The sequence below is a fragment of the Balaenoptera borealis genome (assembly GCF_965194805.1).
Source record: "Balaenoptera borealis genome assembly, chromosome: 6".
NCBI lineage: Eukaryota > Metazoa > Chordata > Mammalia > Artiodactyla > Balaenopteridae > Balaenoptera > Balaenoptera borealis.
In genome coordinates, this window is record NC_138863.1 from 133,858,978 (window position 1) to 133,879,778 (window position 20,801).

Below are 20,801 nucleotides of genomic sequence, written 5' to 3' on the forward strand. Positions count from 1 at the left end.
TTGTGTTTGGGCTTCTAAGGAAACAATGGGTCCAAGGGCGGTTTCCTTCCAGGGTCCCCTCCTCCCTCCAGAAATTCCCCAGTGGCTGCCAAGCTCAGTGATAAGACAAGTGAACCATTTCAGAAGGGGGCCAGCACATTTCAGAACGTGGAACAGAGGCATGGCGTCTCCTGTGGTCCCTCCCGCCCCGAACCTTTACAGTCACAGGTCACCTGGGCCACACGCCCATCAGCATGTGACCTCCTGGAATGCGCTGAGACGCGCACAGATAACCTGACGGGGTAGAGTCGGTCACCTCCTCCACGGCTTGTCGCTCCTGCCCCCGCCCTCAAATCCTGGCATCTAAACTATAGGGGGGGCTGACATCATTGGGCGCCCACTGAACACCCGGAGATGCCGGCACTCGATAAGCATTCATCGCACAACGACGTGGCGACCACACGCTAGTGGCGCCCTCGTGGGGCACAGGGAGGGGGGCCGGGGAAGGCGAGGCCGGCTGTGCCCCCTCCCCTCGGCCCCACGTGGCTGGTGCTCAAAGCTCTGCTCACTTGAAGCTGAGGGAGCAGAGGAGGGAAACGGAGCGGAAGAGCGAAGTCCAGAAAGGAGCCGGCGCCCGGCAGACAGACGGACGGACAGACAGACAGACAGGGTGTCGGCGTAGAACTGGAGTCCAACCCGAGGAAGTGGGAGGGCACCGGAGAAGGAAGGCTGGGGTCCTGAGGAAGGACCCTCCATCTTCCTTACCCAGGCCGCGCGCAAGACATCTCCGCGGAGCGCGTCCAAGTTCTCCACCTCTTATTCCAGGATGGGCGGCAGGGAGGCCTGGGCCAGGGTCTCCGCCGAAGCCTCCCCTGGGGCGCCCCCCACCCCCCGGCCCCTCCACACACAATTCAAGGCCTGGCCTTGACCCCGTGACCCCTTCCGTGACCTCCCTGCCTCCCAGCCAGGCCCAGGCCGGCAGCCTGCCCCGAGGAACGCCCTGCGGCTCCCCCAGTCTTCGCGCCCCTCCCCCGGAGCTCCCCGCTGTCTACGCCTCCGTCAAACTCCACCCCCCAGCTGCCTTCCAGGAAAGGACAGAAGCAGGTCATGGCAGACAATCTTCACGACAAATCCCCGGCGTGGTACCGTCCCATCCATCTTGCAGGGAAGGAACCGAGGCCCTGGAGGAAGAGAGGATTCCAGACGACTGCAGGGCAAAGAGTCGGCACGGCAGAGTGAGGCAGGCGGCCACATGCGTCCCCGGACTCGGGGCTGTGGAGAACCGGGCTAGCAGAAACGAAGAGGGTTCTGGCAACACGAAGGAGGGTGAGAGAGAAGGACAAGGGCCGGGGCTGAGAGAAACAAAGGCCCGGGGCGGGGGGAGCCCCGGAGGGGCGGCAAGGCTGAGAGGGGCCGTTTCGCGGAGGAAGCGGGCTGCACGCCGCGGAGTCCAGCAGCGCAGGAGGCCGGGGGTGGCGGGAAGAAGCCTGCGGGCCGCGGACGCGGACAGCATCGGACCAGCAGGAGGTGGCGTTTCAGGGACGGGCCGCCCTCGCTGACACCCCGACGTGGAAAGCCCTGCCCGGGAGGCTGCGGAGCCAGCGGGAGAGACCCCGGAATCTCAGCCCGCAGAGATGACTGTGGAGCAAAGCCACCGTCACCGCCCTTCCCCGACCCACCTCTGCCCCTCCAGGGGGCCCAGGCTCGGGACCCCTTGATTCAGCTTCCCTCAGCCTCTGCCCTGGGCTGTGACTGGGGTCAGGGTTCCTTCGAGGTGTGTGTGGGGGGCGCCCACCTGCACCCGGGCACGTGCCAGGGCAACGGCGGGGCCCGGCGGCCTCTTTCTCTGAGACCCGCCTGAGGTAGGAGATGGATGGGCCCCTGGGCCGGACACCGGGGGTTTGTCACGAGGAGCAACGCTGAAGCTCGGGTCTCACCCACGCGCTCCAAGGACAAAGCTGGTGGCAGAAGCTGAGCTCCGCTGAAGTAGAGAGATGAGGCCCCCGCTCCTGAGGTCAAGGAAAACGTCCTGCCTGCACGCGCGCACGAAGGCCCCTTGGGGGTCAGGAGGGAGGAGCCCCACCCGGGCCCCACCCCGTAATAAGTGTGCACATGCACCCACAGGCCTCTGCGCCGGGACCCCTCGCAGCAAAAAGTTGCGCACGCACGTGGGGAGGTTCCTGGGACCAGTCCGGTGTGAGAAAAGAAATGAGATAACTGGCCAAAGGTAAACAAAGGCCGGAAGGCCTGCCCTACAGAAGGGACTTAAATCGCCCCCTTCCTGAGCTCCTCCCCAGCAGAGAGGACGCCCACACCTTTCTCTCTGCGTGTGTATTTCCGCCCTGCTTCTGCCTCAAATTAATAAACTGCTTCTCTGCGTGGAGCTCTCCCATAGCTGTGCTGTGTCTCTAATAAGAAACTTTGTACCTGTTTCTGCAGATTTTGCCTCCTTGAAACACTCTTGCTTTCAAACGGGGGAAAGAGCCAGGGCCATGGTGCTCCGAGCCTCCGGCCCCGGGCGGACTCGGCTAGGAGTCCTGGTTTTCATCCCAGCCGCCCAGCTCCAACTCCTGCGCCGGGAGCGCAGATCTCGCTTCAGGACCGCTCACCGCTGTCCCCCCCCCACCCCACCCCCGCGAGATCACACCCACGAGCTGCCCCCAGCTCCGGCCTCGCAAGCTCGCCACACACCCCACTCCCGCCGATGCCCGGAAGCCCCGCAGCCGGGGAGCACGCGGAGGGTGACGGGGAAACAGGGACCGTCTGCCCAGCGAGCGAGGAAGGGCGCCAACCCCCCCGCAGGAGACGAGCTCCCGACACAGAGGCCCCCGTTACGATCTGGGATCCCGCAAGTCAGCCTCCCTGTGCTTGTCCCAGAGCCTTCAGAGGACAGCCCCAGGCCCTGAGGCCGCAAGGAGGCCGGGCAGCAAGGGCACCCGCCTCCGCCCCGCAGGGCCCGCCCAGGCTCCCGGCTCTGCGTCCGGCGGGCGGCACCTCGGCCGTCACCTTGACCATGTGATGCGGCAGCCAAGGAACTGCCTGGGGGTGCAGGGCGCTGTCGCTCGGGGCGCGAGAAAAGCGGGACTGGGGGCACTTACGGGGGAGGCACAGCTGCCGGGAGAGCCCCGGCCTGGCTTCACCCACCGCACTTGGCAGGCGGGCACGGCGGCAGGGGGAAGGGGTCCCTGTCCCCCTTGGTGGCAGCAGCCCCAAGCCGCAGCCCCAGCGCACGCCCTGCACCTTCCGTCTCACAAGAGATCGGAGGTTTGGCCAAACCACCGGCAGACGGATTTCCCCACCAGCCCACATTAACTGCTTGTGGGATTCTGCAACCCAAAGTGCCGAGTCAGAGCTCCTGGGTGTCCCACGGGGGCTCCGGTGGCGAGGCCGTGACCCTGAAGCCCGAACCGTCAGGCACCTGGGCTGTGCCCACCTGTGTGATGAGCCTGGGCGAGCAGCCCTGGGGGCCGGGCTGACAGCTTCCACGCTCAGGGAGGCCCTATGGGACGGGCGGGCACCCAGCCAGCCCCGCAGCTGTGTTCCGGGTTGTCTGCCTGCAGGGAGAGCCGAGGCTGCCCGCGGCTCTGCCCTCCTCCTGCGATGGCCCCGCCGCCCCGACAGTGCCTCGTTCCGTCGGCTCCAGGCTGGCAGAGTCAGGCCCAGGGGGGCAGAGCCGCCTGCTGCCCATCCGCCCCTCTTCCTGGGAGGAAGGAATGCCTCAGGGATTTTAGCCACGTTTTCCTACATCACGCTTGGAACGTAGTAGGCGCTCAGCAAACGCTACTTTCTCCTCACTGGGTGGAAGGAGGCTGTGCACCGAGACTCTGGAGCTGGCCCACCTGTGCCCACTGGCCCTGCTGCCCCAGCGTCTGAGCTGAGCAAGTCCTGTCCGCTCTGAGCCTCGGGACCCTCGGGGGTCCGGATGCGGACGACGATCCTACCTGCTCCCCAGCCTGCAAGTGTCCCGGCTCACCATACAGACCATGTACGTGTTCACTATGATTTATGTAAGAGAGGGATCCAGCTGCGTCCAAATGAGGCGTTCACCATACAGGCCATGTACGTGTTCACTATGATTTATGTAAGAGAGGGATCCAGCTGCGTCCAAATGAGGGGTTCAGACAAAATAAAAGGTTGAGAATACTACTCAGCCATAAAAAAGAATGAAATAACGCCATTTGCAGCAACATGTATGGACCTAGAGATGATCATACTAAGTGAAGTAAGCCAGACAGAGAAAGACAAATACCATATGATATCACTTATATGCGGAATCTAAAATACGACACAAATGAACTTATCTACGAAACAGAAACAGACTCACAGACACAGAGAACAGACCTGTGGTTGCCAAGGGTCAGGGGGCGGGGGAGGGATGGAGTGGGAGTTTGGGGTCAGCAGATGCAAATTGTCATCTATAGAATGGATGAACAACAAGGGGCTCCTGTAGAGCACAGGGAACTTTATTCAATATTCTGTGATAAACCATCATGGAAAAGAACATGAAAAAGAATGTATATATATGTATAACTGAATCACTTTGCTGTGTAGCAGAAATTAACATGACACTGTAAATCAACTACACTTCAATAAAATAAATTTAAAAAAACAAAAGCTTGAATCCAGCCTTAGGGGTGGGGACATGGGCCCCCCGGCCCCCCACCCTCTCCAATGCCACCTAGAGACGGGGTCCTGGCTCTGAGGACAAAAGATAACCCCGCGCGTGAGCACACGCACACACCCACACCGCCCCCCTGGTGGATCCACCGCTGCAGAAGTGTCCCCATCGCACAAGGGCGTCAGGGTTTAGCACGGACCCAAACAATACGTAATTTTTCCCACCAAAGAGGCAATAAAATCCCACTCCCTTCTCCAAAGCTGCATACAAAATGCTGACCTTGACAGAGGTCAGCACACAGCTTCTACAAGACCTCTTTCTAATCCAAGAGAGAAAGGGATCAGACTGGAGTGGAAGCATTGCAGCCGGCAGCCAGCGCGCCCCGGACTCTGTCCAAGGGAATCCGCGGATGGAGGCTGAAGACGGCACGACTGCTTTCTAACCAGAAGGGCGGCCGACAGTCCTTGGCATGGCTTCCCACACGCCAGGACTGGCCCAGCGCTTCGCGAGCCTGCCCTCCGCCAGTCCCACAGCTGCCCTCCTGGGTCCTAGCATCGCCCCATCTAACAGTAAAGAGAACAGAGGTGCGATGACCGAGATGCGTGCCTGAGGTCTTGCAGCCAGTGAGCAGCAAAGGTGGGATGCAGACCAGGGCCGCCCCACAGAAAACCCAGCCTTAGGCTCACAGCGCTACCCCCCAGAGAGAAGCTGCCCCAAGGGCACTAGGCCTGGAAGCAGCCGGGCCAGCAGACGGGGCGGGGCGGGACAAGCGCAGGGACCACACAACGGCGGGCCGAGGAGCTGGAAGAAGCAGGGCCCCAGACCGTGCCCTTCGCCAGCCCTGCTGAGGGTGTTTGCTTTCCGGGAGGAGGAGACGCAGCTTGATGCCAAGGCCTGCTCCGTGTACTGAGAGGCCGGCCCAGCCCGGGTCTGAGGCCCTGTTCTCCCCGCCCCACCTCCTCTGGTCCCCGTGTTCAGGTGGAAACGAAGGGGTGATTCCATCCAGACTTCTCCACTGGAAGATGGGGACAATGCGGCAGCCGCTGCAGAACCTCGCTCACAGGAAGCCGGCAGAGTCTGCTGCTTGGATCTGCGCTACCCAGGACAGACACGGGAATTTCACGTTCTGACCAAGCTCCCAAGAAAAGGAGAAAAGCCAGCTCTCCGTGCCTGCCCGGCCACTAACCTCACCCAACTCTCTGCTCCTGGCAGCCGTGACCTCCCAGTACCCGGGGCCCTGGGGGAGGGGCAAGGACCCCTCCCAGCATCTTTCCAAAATCCCACCCCCCGGCACTGCCTGTATTATTATGTCAGAAAAGAGGTTCTCATCCACAGCCCTCTGTATTCGCCCGAGGTCAAAACATACTTTTTTTTAATGGTGAGAAACTGATTATTTAGGAAATGATTCTTTAAAGCCAACTTCTGGATCCACCAAGGTCATGTGACTTTTCTCTGCTGTTAAACTTCACTGTAATAAAATGGCAGGAAAGAAAAACAAACAACAACCAACTTCTCATCAGCTGTTTGGCAGAAACCCTCTGGGCTTTTCCTGGCTGTGTGTCCGACTTAGCACTAGCGTGGACGGCGCTCCGTCTTCCCCCTGCGTTACTGTGCAGACAGGGCAGCGAAGGGCAGGGACCCCGGGTGCACAGCCCGGCCGGGGCCTCGGTCAGACACTCGGTCAGTGTCCGCCCGGAATGTGGGCACCCCCACTCCCCATGCGAATAAACCTCAGTTCTTCTTACTCTGTCACTGCCATGGTCATCGTTATCATATTTAACGGTGAAAACTGTTTTCCTGCCTCTCGCTCCCGAAGACCCTCTCAGCCCAAAAGGGGAAAACTGGGCCTTCTATTTACTTCCAAATGCGTTCATATTTTTTGTTAATTAAAAAAAAAAATCCCAGGTGTTCTTCGTACCTCCGCTCCCCACACACCCCAGAACCCCAACCGTGTAATTGATGGCGTTTCCTTTGCGGATACATCTGTTGTGGTGGCCCTGATGGCCAGTAAAACCATTTTACTGAGCTTTTTTAAATCATCCACTTAGAGACTGTAAAGTAAAACCTCTTTCCCTCAACCCCCTGCTCCATAAAAGCACTTGGAGTTCAAGAAATTATCTGTCTTCATGGGGGAAATCTGCTAATGCTGGATTTGCAATAGGAATTCATTACGTGGACAGTAATTCACCGCCCTGAGGGCTCCCTAGATAAAGCCGGGAAGTTTACAGCTGTTAGGGGCAACTTGGAACGAACCTCAGCAACGGTAAGTAATTTTTAGGTTCTTAAAAGAGAAAAATCTAAGACCAGCAGGAACTCTGCAGAATTTCATTTTCTTTGCTACACGAGAAGGAAGGGATTGCTTGGTCTCAGTTCTGATTCTGTAATGCATCTCCAGCCTTAAAGATGTATATTTTCCGTTTAGATTCAGATATTTCGTGGTGAGAAAGCAGCCCCGGGCTCAGAGGTTGGCTGTTTCCTCTCCTCGAACCACCTCCAGGGCCGGGCACTGGGCGGGGCTACAGATTTAGTCCTAGACTTAGTGGTCCCGCCTCGGGGTCTCATCACCTGAGTCAGCAGCAGGGGAACCGTCCCATCTCTGATGAAAGCAGGAGGTGAACTCTGGACCAGATGCACGGACGCCAGACCCCCACAGAGGCGGCACGGGGCATTTGGTGGGAAGAGAAACACAGACCCTCAGGGCTAAGACGGCGTTTCAGGGGCCGTTGGGCTGAGGGTTCTGAGAGCCTGCTGCTGGCTGCAATCATCCGGGGAGCTTTAACAAAGTTTGGGTTCCAGGTGCTACCCCCAAGGACTCTGACCTGGGGAGTCTGGGTTGAGGTCCAGGTAACTGCCTCTTTAGCCAGCAGTGCTGCGTTGGGACCTGAATTTGAAGACTTCTGTCCTGCCCTGGCCCCTTAACTGGTAAAGCAGACCTGGGCCCAGGGTGGAGAAGTGACTTAGTTGCCAGTCATCTGGGTTAGTTACTTAACTAACAGAACTGAAGTTCTCCTTTAAGTGAGAGAGGAAGTAGGGGAGTGTGTACAGATACTGGTCATCGACCGGATGTGCCAGCCCTACACCTCTGTCATCCCACCTCCATCCCATGAGGCCAACATTACCATCCCCATCTCACAGAGGAGAAAATCGAGCCTCACAGGCGCTGGGTCATCTGGTTAAATGACAGAGCTGGGATTTGAATCCAGGCGGTCCCTTCTGTGACTCACCTGAAATACCCCGGGGGGGGGGTCCCCGACCTCCGGGCCGCGGACCGGTACTGGTCCATGGCCTGTTAGCAGCTGGGCGGCACAGCAGGCGGTGAGTGGCGGGCGGGCGGGCGGGCGAAGCTTCACTTGCCGCTCCCCATCGCTCCCCATGGCTCGCATCACTGCCTGAACCACCCGTGCCCCCCTCACCATGGAAAAACTGTCTTCCGCGAAACCGGTCCCTGGTGCCGGGAAGTTTGGGGATCACTGCCGCAGGGGCGTCTCAGCATCGGTCTAGTTCCAGGCTCTGTTCCAGCCTCCTGCCCCCATCTCCCAATCTTCACCCTACGGCGTACTCCCAGTGCTTCTTTTCCTCTCGTTTTCAGCTGACTTTTAGTCCCTTTCAGCCCGGGGGCCTCTGGACGGCTCTCTGGGTGGCTCAGTGTGCCGTGTCTGTGCCCTCTGCCTGTATGACGGAGTCAGCAGTCCTTGGGGCCAAGGCCACAGGCCTGGCATGTACCAGTCCCAGAGGCGACCACAGCGGGGGGACGCGCGGACGGCCTGAAGCTCGTGTGCGGGGCCAGGCTCAGTGCCACGTCCCCCGGGCAGGCATCTGCGCAGGCACTCAAGCCCACGACGCCCCGGAGGCAGCCGCGGGCCAAGCGGTCAGATGAGGCCAGAGAGACTGGCGGAGGCTGGTCCACCAGGCCTTGAAGGGCAGGGCGGGCGCTTGGCTTTGGTCTTGAGAAACGAGAAGCCACTGAAGCTGTGCAGTAGGGACACCACACCTGGTGACCCCGTGTCCCCCTGTGCCCCACACGCCAGACTGACAGCTTTCTAAAGGCAGGAGCCCCCTACGGTTCCTGGGGTGACTGCAGGGCCTGGCTCTGAAGGACAGGCAGAGGCATTTCTTGTATTTACTGGTTTGTTTATTATCGTTTGCTACTTCACACCAGTCAGTGAAAGAATGAGAGGCACCCAGGGTGAAATTGTGACCCAAATTTGACAGTCTTGTTTCTGCCCCAGTAAAGACAGCATCCATCCACGACACACCAGCCCGCAATTTACGACAAATCCAGGTGAGAGCAGGAGTGAGGGTTATCTCAGCACCACAGAGGACTCTTTGGCCGAGTAAATTAATAGCGTACATGAGACTGAAGAAGAACGCTCAGACGACACGTGCAAACTGTTGAAGACACCGAGGTGTGCCGATTTATTTATTTAAATATTTATTTATTTTTATTCTGGTTGCACCGGGTCTTAGTTGCAGCATGCGGGGCTCCTTAGTTGCAGCACGTGGGATCTAGTTCCTGGACCAGGGATCAACCCCAGGTCCCCTGCACTGGGAGCGCAGTCTTAACCACTGGACACCAGGGAAGTCCTGGTGGTGCCAATTTAAGTACAAACGGTGGATGCTTGAGCGGCCTACCATTTGTTGAACATTCCATCATTCAGGAAGCTTCTACCCACAACCACACAAAAAAGTTTGAATTAATAAAGTTCAAGTCCTGGGACTTCCCTGGTGGCACAGTGGTTAAGAATCCACCTGCCAATGCAGGGGACACAGGTTCGAGCCCTGGTCCGGGAAGATCCCACATGCCATGGAGCAACCAAGCCTGCGCGCCACAACTACTGAGCCTGCATGCCGCAACTACTGAAGCCCGTGCGCCTAGAGCCCGTGCTCCGCAACAAGAGAAGCCACCGCAATGAGAAGCCTGTGCACCGCAACGAAGAGTAGCCCCCACTTGCCACAACTAGAGAAAGCCCACAAGCAGCGACGAAGACCCAACGCAGCCAAAAATAAATAAATAAGGTTTAACTCTATTCGGATGCCTCAAATTAAATTATCCCGGGGCTCAGTTTATGGGTTCCTAACATTTGGAGGTCACTGTGATCGACCCCAGTTAACCACTGACCGCACACACGCATGTCCAAGCCAGTCCTAGTTTTCAGTTGACGTTCAATCTTATGCAGCCCGACACCTGAGTCTACCTTTGATTTCGGCCTTTTTACCTCGTTAACGTTAATTCTTCACCTTTGTGGAGTTTCCCAGCCCGAAAGCACTCGGCCAGCTGCTGCCAGTATAGGCAGATTCGCACCAACTCTGTTTCTGCAAAGATGACACAGAAGAAAGAAAAAAACATCAGCCTCCAAAAACACTAGACTTTATGTGTTAAGGGTCTTTGGAATATTCATTTCTTCAGTCTGGCAATTCGATTTCCAGGAATTACCCAAAAGAAATCATCTGAGTGCAGAGGAAGCTGTGTGGAGTAAGAAAGACCACAGAAAAGAACAGAAATTACGCCAAGACACAGCGAGGACGGCAGGCAACCCTGGGAGGTAATGTGCAGCCGTTAAATAGATGCTCATAAAGACGTGTTTATGGGAATCTGAGACACGTTTCTCTTTACGGTATTTCATCACACTGAAGACACCGTTGATTATAAGACACATCGCTGTCTCATGCACCACGAAGGAAAAAGAATTCCCAGGATGGGGTAGCTAGTACGAGGCATGTAAGTAAAGCTGGGACTCCAAGGGGCTATTCCCTGCACGGAAGGGGAATGATAAACAGCCCTGTCAGACGGAAATGGCGTGTCGACCTCGGCCCCAGGTGTGGGGAGGGAACACACCAAGAACAAGCCAGGACTCACGCAGGCTGGAGTCTGAGTTTGCGCTACAGACGTGGTCTGAAAACACCTCGAGCAAATGCTGTAACCGAGTTTATTTGAAATTTAATGCAAAGTCTTCTGGAGTTGGCAGGGCCCCCAGGTGACCGTCAGAAGCAAACAGGACCCCTTTGGAAGAGCTGGGTTTCAACACAGGCTGACAGCGCCTGTAAGACACCATCAATTGTTCGGTGCATGATCCAGAGACATGCAAATAAGTGAGTCACAGAATTCGTGTTAAACCAAGAAGCAGAATAAAATGGCATGTGGATAATGACATGTCTTTGCAGAGGTGACCACCTGGAAAGAACTACACTAAAATGTTAATATGGATTTTCTGTAGGTAGTGAAGTAAGACCAGAGTTTTCTCTCTCTCTAAACAACTCTTCATTTTCTGGATGTTCCTAAAGTGAGCATGTATTTAGTGACCATATAGGAAACAGGAGAAACAGAACAGGGTGATGTACGTGAAGGAGGGGCTGGTCAGGGAGGGCTTCTTGGAGGAGGTGACTCCTGAACCGGGAAGGGACCTGCATGGGAGAAGCGGTCGGAGCTGAGCAATGCTGTATCCCATGTCAGGACGGGGCCCAGGGCACGGGGCAGATGCTCGATACGTATTTCTTAAATGAATACACTAGTTGAGGAAAAGCTGCTAAAACGTGAGCCTAAGTCTCCAGGGGTCCCAACCAGAGTCTGGGTCTTCAGCGGGGCCATTCTCACCGGACTGAGCTACCGCACAGGCCGAGCTACCAGCCGGGCCAACAGCAGGGCTCAGAAGAAAGTCTGCAGCCGCAAGTTCAGCAGAAGACTGTGGTCGCGTCTAGTTTCCCCACCTGTGAAATGAGAGTCGCACCTCTGCCGCCACACGAGCTTCAGATGACACAGAGCTTTGAAATACTGAGCCCGGCGCAGGTACGAGGGGCTGGGCTGCTCCAGGGCTGTCCTCGTGGGAGCCCAGACTCCTCCCTGCAAAGCCAGCACCTCTGGGCTCACAAGCTGTTCTGGCCCGCTGCTCAGCACGTGGAAAAGATGCCGCGTCAGCTGCGTCCCTCCTGCCCGCCTGTGCTTTCCTGGACGCGTTTACTGTGTACAGGCCTGTGCTAGAAACTGCGGATACGGACATGAAAGACGGGGCCCTGCCCTTGGGAGATGCAGCGGGTGCCAGGGACAGCCGGGCGAGCAAGGAGAGCGCTGTGAGCCCCGGGACTGACGGCACGGCAGGGAGGACAGGCTTCCCGAAGCAGGGACGCCTCCTTTACGGCCAAGACAGAAACGACAGCCGCCCACGGGGCGGGATCAGCGAGCACATTGTTTGGTTTACGCTCACAATTTTGTGAGGTTATCTCCATGTCACAGATGGGGGCCGGAGGCTGGGCTGCTTGCCAAGGTCACGGAGCTTGGGGACATCAGCGCCAGGATTTGCACGCTAGCCTGGGGGATGGGGGACAAGGGGCACTGGGGCGCCGAGGGTGACACGAAGGGCCAGGTGGGCTGCGGCCTCCTTGTGAAGAAGCCGATGTAAGCAAATCCAAACAGGCCTGAAAGGGAAGATGTCCCTGGGCTCTCTGTCCAGGTCACCCCGCTGCCCCAGCCACCTACTTGGAGGACATTCAGCGGGGGGATCCTGCTTCCTGGGGCCAGGGGACCGTGGTCCCACCCGGACTCCTGCCCTAGTCCCAGCTGCTCAGGGTCGGGGCAGGGGGACTGACCATCTAGCTGGGCCCAACGCAATCACACGGGTCCTTAAAAACAGAAAAGGCAGGCAGCAGAGAGGCCGCAGGAGGCTTAGCCGGAGCGATTCAACAGTGGGAAGACTCAACCCAACGTCGGTGGCTGTGAAGGGGTCACCGACCAGGAATGCGGGAGGCTGAGAGCCATCCTCAGCTGACGGCTGGCAAGGGAATGGGAACCTCAGTCCCACAATTCCAGGGAACTGAACTCAGAGAAGCTAAATGAACCTGGAGGCCGATTCCCACCAGAGCCTCCAGAAGGGACCGCAGCCCTCGATTCCGGCCTGTGAGACTCAAGCAGGGAACCCGCTGAGCGCCCAACGCCCAGACTCCCGACTCACAGGCACTGTTGTGCTGCGACGTTTGCAGCAAGCTGTGCCGGCCACAACTAGAAACTGAGAGCGAATACGTGAGTTCTCTGAAGTCAGCTGGCCCTGGCCCGGGAGGGGATGGCACAGGGCCCGCGATGCTGGCCTGGGGACTGGGCCTGGCTCCCGGCCCCGCGTGCTCAGAGCTGATCCCGGGCCGGAGAAACCCCGTCCTGAGCAGGCGCAAGTGAGCTCACTCAGTCACTCACCAGCACTCCGTAAGCACTCGCTATGACCTAAGTGCTGGCCAGGGGTCCAAACTCCAATCTCAGGAGCAGAAAGATGGGCACACAGACTCAATCCAGTGAACGGAGTCCCCCAGGAACCAAAGCCCCGATGTGAAGGGAGGTCAGCGGAGGGTCTCAGTCCAGCAGGGGTTGAGAAGCTTGTCCCGGGCCTGAAGCCCTGGGTCTTGGGGGGCCAGGAGGGAGGGGGCTGGGGCAGCGGGCCAGCCCTGAGGACTGAGAGAGCAGCACGGCACACTCCGGGGAAGGGCGGGAGGCTGGCAGGGGACCACAGGGGGGCCAGAGCAGGCTCGGGGCGGCCTCCCAGGCCAGCTGAGGATGCTGAGCAGGGGGGAGGTGGTGGGATGCGGACACGTCTCGGGCCCCCACGCCGACTCAGCATGGCAGGCCTGCACTGGGGGACCCGGGCACGGACACACACACACGCACGCGCTCTGTAAATGAAAGCCTTTACGCTCTGGGGTGTGTGCCAGCCTCACGGGTGGCTGGGTCGTCAGCACCTGGCACAGAGCAAACAGTCTGTTAGCTTTAACGGTCAACATGAAGACAAGGGCAGAGAACTCCCTGGCGGTCCAGTGGTTAGGACTCCACGCTTCCACTGCAGGGGGCCTGGGTTCGATCCCTGGTCAGGGAACTAGGATCCAGCACGCCTCGTGGCACGGCGAAAAAAAAAAAAGGACAAGAGCAGGTCCCCGAGAGACTGGCCGCATTAGGGAAAACAGCAAAGGAGAGGGGTCCATGTACAGAACAGAGGGTCCAGGCCTGGGGGCCCAGGAAAGCCGGCTAAGGGGGCGGCAGACAGCAGCCCTTTCCCTGTGGCTCCACCTCAAACCTGGAAGCAGGCTCCGACCTCTCTCAGGAGGGGGGCAGCAAGGACACATCAGATGGTGAGGGGCCATCGCAAGATCCCCCTCCTGGATGAGGAGAACGAGACGCCTGTCCTGAGCAGCTGCAGAGGAGAAAACACCCTCCAAACTCCCATCTCTGCTGCAACGCTGGCAGCAAAGGCCCTGAGGTCATCTGGCACAGGGTTCCTGCCTGTCCCCACAGGGTCCAGGGGACCGGGCTCGGCCGCCATCTCCCTGTGGAGTTGCCAGCCGGCCCCTGCCCTCTGGAAGCTTTGCTTTCCCCACTGTGGTAGCACTGATATCTCACGTGTCTTTAAATGCAAAGTGTTTTCCATGTATTGATTCATCTCATCCTCAAAACGGTCCCAAGTGCTTCTATTAGCCCACTTCATAGTTGGGTTGGCAGAGGGGTTTGGAATTTAAAATTTTGTTTTAGCTGACAAATCCCTTTCTGAAAGGGAATAGTAAAAGAAAATCCAAGATGCAAGACAAACAGGTTAGAGCGACTCAGGATAGAAGGAAGGGGTTGAGGGTGAGAGGCTGGCACCCCACTCAGCTAACGGTCTCCCCGCAATGACTCCCAAGGGGTTCCTCACAAATTAGGGGCCCTGAAGACATGTGTCTGAGATTGGGGCTGAACCCTGAGGCCTGGCAGGGCTCACTCGGCCGGGAGTCCCGCCCCCGAGGCCGCCCCGACTGCCCCGGCTGAGGTGAGGGTGGCGAAGCTTTGGGAGAGCTCCGAGGGCTGGGACTGTCCACCCCCGCACCGGGCCTCACCAACACCATGTGGATGCCGACTGGGGGAAGCCAGCTCCCGAGACTGGACCGTGGCCCCCACCTGTCTCTCGGGAACCCCTTCCTTGTTGCGTCCCCCTGGCGGCCTCCCCGTCGGAGCCCAGCACTGTGCTGGCAGATGGCAGGGGGGCTGGAGGGCAGGGCTCTGCACGGGAGCCTGGAGAAGGCAGGGGGCCTCCAGCGCCTGCCCGGCTCGAGAGCGGGGGAGCTGCGGCGCTGCTGGCCCCCGGAGACCACCCGGCCGGCCCCCGACTCACCAGCCAGGACCCTGAGGCCAAGACAGCACGGGGCGAACGCGCCCAGGTTTCTCAGCGGCTGGCTGGCAGGGTCTGGAAGCCAGATTTCTTGATCTCCGGCCGCAAAGCCCTTGTCCCGACAGCGTTCTGCGAGAGTCAGACTGCAGCTGGGCCACATACGTCAAAATGAGTATCAGGGACTTAAAGGTGAGAGCCTGAATCGGAATCTCCGTTCTGCTCCTAGGCTGCCGGGTGGCCGGGGCTTCCGGGAAGCAGCCGCTGCCCCGAACTCAGCCGCGGGGCCCTGCGGCGTCTAGCGCCCTCCCGGCACCCACCCTCCACCTTTGGGGTGAGACGGCCCCGGCACTCTGCCTCGGCCACCGCACAGGCAGCCCGACGACCGCCGGCGCCCCGCCAGGTGGGGCCCGGCCCCGGAAGCCGTCCGTTCCAAGCACAGCCCCGCAACCCGCCCCGGGCGCAGATCGCACACACGGGGCCCCCCGCCCCGGCACAGGCACAGACCCGCCCCCTCACGTGCGCGCGCCCGCCCAGCGCTTTCAGTCACGGCACCCACTCCCCCGCTCGCAAACCCCCACGCGCGCCCGGCCTCGCGCCCACACAGTGCCCCGCCTCCGCTCGCCCGGCGCCGAGCCTCCCCCGCGGGGGCAGGAGCCCCTGGGTCGGCAGCGGGCGAGGGTGCGGCACCCGCGGCAGGCCGCGCCCACCGCTCCTCGGCCCCGCCCCTGGCCCGGCCCCGCCCCTGGCCCGGCCCGGAGGATGTGAGGTCACTCCCACCTCCCTGCTCCCGGCGCCGCCAGGAAGCGTCCGCCCGAGGTCGCGGCCCGCTCGCTGCCAACGGGCCGGCCGCGGCGTCAGCAGCGCGCCAGGCACCCGGCCCGAGTCGCCCGCCCCGACCCTCCCGGCGCCACACGCAGTAGCTGCTTTGCAAATGGGTACGGAGTGAAGGCGGGCAGCGGGGCGGACAGAGGACCCCGCTCGCCGACTCCGCGCCGGCCAACCCCGCGGGGCGCCGGGGGACGGCGGGCGGGCGCGCACGCCCCGCCCAACGCGCTTCCGGCCGAGCCACGTGACCGAGCGCGCACGTGTTCCGGCTCCTCGGCGCCGCGGGCCGGAAGCTGCTCCCGGCGGGTTCCCGGCGGCTGCCCGCCGAGAACCGTCGCGGGCCGGCGGGGGAGGCGGCGAGCCGGGAACGGCGCAGACGCGGCGCCCGCCGGGGAGCGGGCAGCGGCCTCGCCATGAACCCCAGGGGCCTGTTCCAGGACTTCAACCCGAGTAAGTTCCTCATCTACGCCTGCCTGCTGCTCTTCTCCGTGCTGCTGCCCCTCCGCCTGGACGGCGTCATCCAGTGGAGCTGCTGGGCCGTGTTCGCCCCCATCTGGCTGTGGAAGCTCCTGGTCCTCGCGGGCGCCTCGGTGGGCGCGGGCGTCTGGGCGCGGAACCCGCGCTACCGCACGGAGGGGGAGGCCTGCGTAGAGTTCAAGGCCATGCTGATCGCCGTGGGCATCCATCTGCTGCTGCTCATGTTCGAGGTCCTGGTCTGCGACAGGGTGGAGCGGGGGACCCACTTCTGGCTGCTGGTCTTCATGCCGCTCTTCTTCGTGTCCCCCGTGTCCGTGGCCGCCTGCGTGTGGGGCTTCCGACACGACCGGTCCCTGGAGCTGGAGATCCTGTGCTCCGTCAACATCCTGCAGTTCATCTTCATCGCCCTGAGGCTGGACCGGATCATCCACTGGCCGTGGCTGGTGGTGTTTGTGCCGCTCTGGATCCTCATGTCGTTCCTCTGCCTGGTGGTCCTGTATTACATCGTCTGGTCCCTCCTGTTTCTGCGCTCCCTGGATGTGGTTGCCGAGCAGAGAAGAACACACGTGACCATGGCCATCAGCTGGATAACGATCGTCGTGCCCCTGCTCACCTTCGAGGTTCTGCTGGTGCACAGGCTGGACGGCCACAACGCGTTCTCCTTCATCTCCATATTCGTCCCCCTTTGGCTTTCGCTAATCACGTTGATGGCCACAACGTTTAGGCGGAAAGGGGGCAACCACTGGTGGTTTGGTATTCGCAGAGATTTCTGTCAGTTTCTGCTCGAAATTTTCCCATTTTTAAGAGAATATGGGAACATTTCCTATGATTTACATCATGAAGATAATGAAGATGCTGAAGAAACATCGGCGTCAGAAGCGCCTAAAATCGCTCCGATGTTTGGAAAGAAGGCCAGGGTGGTGATAACCCAGAGCCCTGGGAAATATGTTCCCCCACCCCCCAAGTTAAGTATTGATATGCCAGATTAAACTCGTCTTCTGGGGCGTGTCCACAAGTGGAAGAGAAACCATATACACACAAAATCCACCTTCCTTTGACCTCTTTGCTCATCCATGCCAAACCTGGAACTGAAAACAGGCTCCAAACATCATTTCATGCCTTGTTTGAGGTTGCTGCCTATCAGTGACTCATCAGCACTCACCAGAGACGTAGGAGGCTATTTTACTGTGCAGCTGTGTGTGCGTGGTGCGCCTCTGTGACGCACTTGTTCTCCAGGCTGGTGTCGTGAGCCAGCCACGAGCAGTGAATAGGGTTGTTCAGGCAGGTCCTCAGATGGAGTGACTACACAGCTGGGGATTTTAAAGTGGTACTATACCTATCAAAAGTATTGTTTTGAAAAGTATTTTTATACACTGCTAATGTAAAATTGTATTTCAGATTGTGCCTGTTGTGACATAGTAGCAAATGTAAAGCATTCTCTTTCCCACCACTTGCATATAAGCCTCATAGTTGTTATTTTTAGTGTTGCTACTGTTAGAATGGTTTTTCTTTGGGCTTTGCCGATACTGGTCTTTAACAGCCTAATAGGTGAATTTTTCTAATGCAGTGAATCCATCCATATATGATATTTATATGACTGTTGTAGCACTGTAATGTGTTGAATTCTAGTTCTGTGCAGTACGGTGTATTATGTTAAAGTATTTTTTTAAGTTTATATGTGAAGAGAGATGTCTACTGCAGAGGTTGTTAAAGATTGCTTAAAACATGAATATGTACCTGGCATGGGGTCTTATTAAAATTCTGGGCGTGGGGGCTTCCCTGGTGGCGCAGTGGTTGAGAATCTGCCTGCCAATGCAGGGGACGCGGGTTCGTGCCCTGGTCTGGGAAGATCCCACATGCCGCGGAGCAACTGGGCCCGTGAGCCACAATTACTGAGCCTGCGCGTCTGGAGCCTGTGCTCCGCAACAAGAGAGGCCGCGATAGTGAGAGGCCCGCGCACCGTGATGAAGAGTGGCCCCCGCTTGCCACAACTAGAGAAAGCCCTCACACAGAAACGAAGACCCAACACAGCCATAAATAAATAAATAAATAAATAAAGACTTTCTCTCTATAAAAAAAAAAAAAAAAAAAAATTCTGGGCGTGAATATGGGGATTGAAAGTCCCAAGGATCTTCATATTCAGGTGTTAGATGATTCCGTCTGCGCAGCTTGGAGGTCTCTCTTGGAAGGAGCCACCATCCTTTGGGAACACGTGACATGCTCCAGTGTGGTACCAGACCCTAAAGTGACACTTATTTAGCACCTTGAATTCTTCTCTTCAGGAACAACCAAAAGAAGCAGGTGGTTTGTCCATTTCTAAGAATCTTAGAATATTAGTTGGCCATGATATAAAGTGGTGTTTGTGCTTGTCATTGGAAAGCTGGAGAGAGCGGCCTTAACCGGACATGGTCAGCAGGATCAAGTATTACTTTAAGGTCCAAACTTTTTGATCTGGCAGCGACAGGGAAGTAATAGTTCAGGTTATTTTTTAAATTTTGCTTTAGGTACTGGTGGTACCAGGGAATCAGAAGGGCAAAAACCAGATCCTGGGAGAGCAATGTTCTTGTGACTGAGAACAAATAAATACTTCCAAAAGAAGGTTAAAATTAAAAGGAGTATTGATATTATTACTGGGGAGAAGGCTGGAGGGAACCTGTTTCTCTTAACTAGCAACCTAGTAAAAAATGATCTCAGCTGCGCTCCATATGAATTAAGCAAACAATTTACCTGGTGAGAGGACACGCTAGCAGCAAAGCCGGCCCACGGGAACCTGGGTCCCTGGAAGCCTGGGGATGCCGCAGCTCAGTTTAGTCACGGAGAACTGCACCGAGGTCACCACGTGCACACAGTCAGCTTCTGCCAGCTGTCAGGATGCGGGCGGCAGCCCTGAGCAGCAGTGGGTGTGACATTTCATGAGCAAGGATTCATTCATTTGCTTTCTCAGCAAACATTTGTCGAGGACCTACTCTGAGCCAGACATGGATGTGCAGATCCTTCGGAAAGCAACTCGAATGTGGCCCCGGCCCGCGCGCACAAAGCACACAGTTACAATTGACGGGAAGGTGGTGCTCGTCCTAGCAGCCTGTCTGGGGGAGGGGCCGGGCCCAGAGCAGGGTATGCAGCGCGCCTGGGAGGGTGCTACTGGCCTCGGGGTGACCTCTGCCCGGAACTTCAGGCCCGCCTTTGTTTCCGCCCCCGAACGATACCTCAAAGACCTTGGCTTACGCTTGGGTAGGATATGGGAGCAAAGGAGGAGGTCGGTGAAGGGACTGAAGCGCAGGTTTGGGGGCAGCAGGAGGATCACCAGCCCCTCCTAGTTAGTTTGAGGCCGGGGGCTTGCTGACACCTAAAACGATCCCTCCTAACCTGGGGGGGTCCCTCCCGGGGGGTCCCTCCCCACACTCACCCAGCCCACCTCCTCTCTTCCTTACCCCCAGGTGGCCCGGTGTTGGAGAGCCACTGCTTGGATGCAATGACGAGCTTGCTTATCCCATCAGGCCTCTTTCCTGCCTCAAGTCCACTAAGTAGAAACAGCGGGAGTCACAGCTTGTAGAAAGTTGTTTCATCTGTAAAAGTTAATACAGTCTCAGCTGTGCCTGGGGATTTACTTAATTGCTGCTGCATCTCTTGACTATCCACAGTATTTAGCATGGGTCAAATTCTGTAACTCTGTTACAGAGAAACTCTAGTTTCTCCTGTTAAGATGCTTAGTCAGCTTTTACTGCCAAACAACCTCAAAAGTCTCAGCGGCCTACCAATTACAAATTCTCGCTCTGGGGCGTTTGGCACTTACACTCCGGGCCGTGGCTGTGGTCCAGGTCTGTCCCACGAAGCGTCCCGCATCCCTGATTCTGTTCCGGGTCCCAGGGGCATGTCCTTTCTCAAGGCAGAAGCACAAGAGGCCAAGCCAATCCCACAAGCAGCACCCCTATAGCCCCTGCTCTTGTATGCCAAGTGCACTGTTCCGCTGGCCCAAGCACAAGGCCAAGCCCGACCTCAGGGGGTGGCCAATTCAAGCCCAAGGAACAAAGACACAGTCTGCAAAGATGTTACGAGATAGTTTTGAAGGCTGGAAAGGAATCACAAAATTTGTGGTAAAACATGAATGATTTTCCCCGTTTTAAAAAGTTAACTGTTTAATATTGTAATAACAATTAGAAGGGACTCTGGGGGTGGGCGGGGAGGGGATTTGAGGTGAGATGAGGAAGAGCCTGCATTCACACCCCTCTGTAAAGCGTGGAGGGTCACTGGGGCTCCGCCCGGGATGGGTTTATGACAGTGCTGGACTCCGAGGGTTTCTCTGGGGGCCCTGCAGGATGCTCTGGAAAGGTCCAGCCTGGGCTCACGGGGACCAGCCGGGTAGGAGGTGCTGGGAGACAAGGAAGAAGCGGAGTCTAGACGGGCCTGGCGGCACAGCTGGTGAGGGACGAAGCAGAGCCTCCCGCCAGGCCTGCCGGACAGGACGCTGTCAGGAGCATCCGGGGAGCTCGCACGCTGGCAGGAAGGCCGGCACCGAGCTCAGCGGGCACGCGGGGACCGAGGGAAGTTGTGTTGCCGGAAAGCCCAGCAGGTTCGCACCTCAGGGGCCACCTGGTGCAATGCTGCAGCCGGTCCCCACCACCGGCCGCGAGACACTGCCACCAAAGGGACAGACGCCACCAGTGTGGCCCCTGCCGCCATGAGGAATTCCTCAGGCATCTCTGCCATGAGGTCAAGATTCAGGTACCAGGAGGGAGGTGTGATGGGCAAACCTCAGGTGTGCATTTGCCCCGCAGACCCCAGAACTGAGG

The 20,801-nt window shown here is 58.2% G+C and overlaps 2 protein-coding genes and 1 long non-coding RNA gene across 3 annotated transcripts in view; 1 reads left to right on the forward strand and 2 right to left on the reverse strand.

The window, feature by feature from the left end:
* The window catches only part of RALB (RAS like proto-oncogene B), a 69,282-nt gene extending 59,372 nt beyond the window's left edge, over nucleotides 1–9,910 (reverse strand). The window contains exon 1 of the mRNA XM_082395879.1: nucleotides 9,814–9,910. The gene's annotated coding sequence lies outside the window, so the exon portion shown is untranslated. The remainder of the gene's footprint in view (nucleotides 1–9,813) is intronic.
* Nucleotides 4,427–8,539, reverse strand: LOC309630575. The gene is made up of 2 exons (XR_014245763.1): nucleotides 7,822–8,539; nucleotides 4,427–6,065 (listed from the first exon to the last, which is right to left on the reverse strand). It is a non-coding gene; the product is annotated as an uncharacterized lncRNA (long non-coding RNA).
* A 5,440-nt stretch (nucleotides 9,911–15,350) lies between the features above and the next one.
* TMEM185B (transmembrane protein 185B) lies at nucleotides 15,351–18,623 on the forward strand. Its single transcript, XM_082395885.1, has one exon. The coding sequence runs from the start codon at nucleotides 15,948–15,950 to the stop codon at nucleotides 16,998–17,000; it is 1,053 nt and encodes a 350-aa protein (XP_082252011.1). The 5' UTR covers nucleotides 15,351–15,947; the 3' UTR covers nucleotides 17,001–18,623.
* Nucleotides 18,624–20,801: the final 2,178 nt, after the last annotated feature.